Source organism: Colobus angolensis, unplaced genomic scaffold (genome assembly GCF_000951035.1).
Source record: "Colobus angolensis palliatus isolate OR3802 unplaced genomic scaffold, Cang.pa_1.0 Scaffold83, whole genome shotgun sequence".
Lineage (NCBI taxonomy): Eukaryota > Metazoa > Chordata > Mammalia > Primates > Cercopithecidae > Colobus > Colobus angolensis.
The window spans coordinates 4,001,215-4,003,499 of NW_012122154.1; the positions used below are offsets into that span (position 1 = coordinate 4,001,215).

Here is a 2,285-nt window from a genome sequence, read left to right on the forward strand (position 1 = left end):
AAAACAAAACAAAAACAAATCTACCCAAATGCCAGCCCAACCCTGGGCCTTCCCCAAATTTTCTATTATAGGTTGTATTTCATAACTATTTACTTGCTATATACCTTACTAAATTCTAAATTCTTTGAAGGCAGGGATGTATTTTTTTTATCTCTGAATCCTAAAGGTTAATGTTAAAAGTAATCTGTTGTATAACAGGCTCAATAAATGTTTACTGAATAAACTTAATCTAATCTGAGCTATGAATGGAAGGGCCATCCCAAAAATGGTATGCTTTTATATGAAGAGCTAATAAAAAATATGCAAGGTAAGACCTAAAAATGAGGTGAAATAAAACTTCTTTATATGCATAGCCCATGACAAAATATATGGTAAACCTGACTGAGTAAAGAGAAACTTACTTGGACATAAGAAACATAAATTCATTCAGAATGACTAGAAAGTGTTAGAAACTGGAGGATGAGATTACCTATCACACCTGGGCACTCAAGAGCACATGTACAGCTGTACCTGATCAGTTCTAGCTGAGCCAGTTCCAGATTGGCTTGAAAAATAGGCTTCTTTGTGAACAGTTCCCCAAGAATACATCTAGAAAAGGTAAAATTGAGAGGTCAGAAGAGAAATTCTTAAGAGTCTACTTAAAGTGTCTCAAAAATTTTTTATATTATTAATGTATCAGGTTGCAACGAAGATAACTAGCCCCAAATTTCAGTGTCTGAGTTTCCAAAGAGAAAATATTTCTTACAGTGAAACAGACAGTATAAAGGATTTAAATTTGCCAGCAGATCAAACTTTTGTCACCTATTAAGGACACTCTACGAACAGAGAAAGGGAGTCAAGAGTCCTTTTCCATCATGCCATTGTAAATTAAGGAAATAACTAAAGATAATTTTACAAGGATGCTCAAAATTAAAGAACAATACTAACAAAAAATAAATAAATAAACAAGGATGCTCTCTGTAGTTAGTTTCTATAAAGTTTGTATTCGTTTTTGTCATTAATCTGCCCTGCAGAAGATGCACTATACTATAGCCCTCTTGGCACTGTATTGCAAAGAAAATAATTTACTGTCATCAGCTAGGATCAGTTGGACTTTTTTATTTTTATTTTTTGAGATAAGAGTCTCACTCTGACGTCCAGGCTGGAGTGCAGTGGCCCAATCTCTGCTCACTGTAACCTTTGCCTCCTGGGTTCAAGTGATTCTCTGCCTCAGCCTTCCAAGTAGCTGGGACTACAGGCATGCACCACCACACCCGGCTAATTTTTTTGTATTTTTAGTAGAATCTAGTGAATAAAACATGAATATATTTCAATTCATTTATGCTGATTAAAAGAGTGGGGGGAGTATATACTATATAATTCCATTTGTATAAAATTCTAGAAATAGAAATTAATCTATATAGTGACAGAAAGCAGAACAGTGGTTTGCTTGGGAATGGGAGGGTATGAGTAGAGGAAAGGGATTACAAAAGAGTATAAGGAAACTGGTGGGTGATCATTATCTTGGTTGTGTTGATGGTTTTACTGGTGGATATATTAGGTAAAAGTATATAAAAATATATGCAGTTTATACTTCAATAAAAAAGGTTTAACTATTGAATGAATTTGATAAGGCTATACTGAAGTTTTCTGTACTATTCTTGTAACTTTTCCATAGATTGAAATTATTTCAAAATAAATTAAAATAAAGGCTGAGCATGGCAGCTCATGCCTGTAATCCCAGCACTTTGGGAGGCCTAGGTAGGAGGATCACTTGAAGCCAAGAGTTCAAGACCAGACTGGTAACATAGCAAGACCACATCTCTTTGAAATAATAATAATAAAAAAAATTACATGAATATTCTATACCTTTTGTTATATGCCTGGAATTTTTCATTTTTTTAAAGTGGGGAGAGAAAAAAAAAAAAAGGTCAATGAATCTGTCTGACCTATGCTTTGAAATGAAACAAATACAAAACCAAATTTATAGTTTTACTTTGAAATTCTTTAGTTTGACTTAATTTGAGAAAGCAAAACAAACCTAGCTTTTTAAGTGGTACTTTTCTATTAGAATTTGGATCTTTAGGCCTGGCACGGTGGCTCAAGCCTGTAATCCCAGCACTTTGAGAGGCCGAGACAGGCGGATCACGAGGTCAAAAGATCGACACCATCCTGGCTAACACGGTGAAACACCGTCTCTACTAAAAAAATACAAAAAACTAGCCGGGTGAGGTGGCGGGCGCCTGTAGTCCCAGCTACTCAGGAGGCTGAGGCAGGAGAATGGCTAAACCCGGGAGGCGGAGCTT

The 2,285-nt window shown here is 35.6% G+C and overlaps 1 protein-coding gene across 1 annotated transcript in view; it reads right to left on the minus strand.

Moving 5' to 3' along the window:
- CDK12 (cyclin-dependent kinase 12) overlaps window positions 1–2,285 on the minus strand; it is a 104,870-nt gene that overhangs the window by 21,944 nt on the left and 80,641 nt on the right. Inside the window, exon 7 of the mRNA XM_011929955.1 lies at window positions 511–588. Within this exon, the coding sequence (XP_011785345.1) occupies window positions 511–588 (78 nt within the window). The remainder of the gene's footprint in view (window positions 1–510; window positions 589–2,285) is intronic.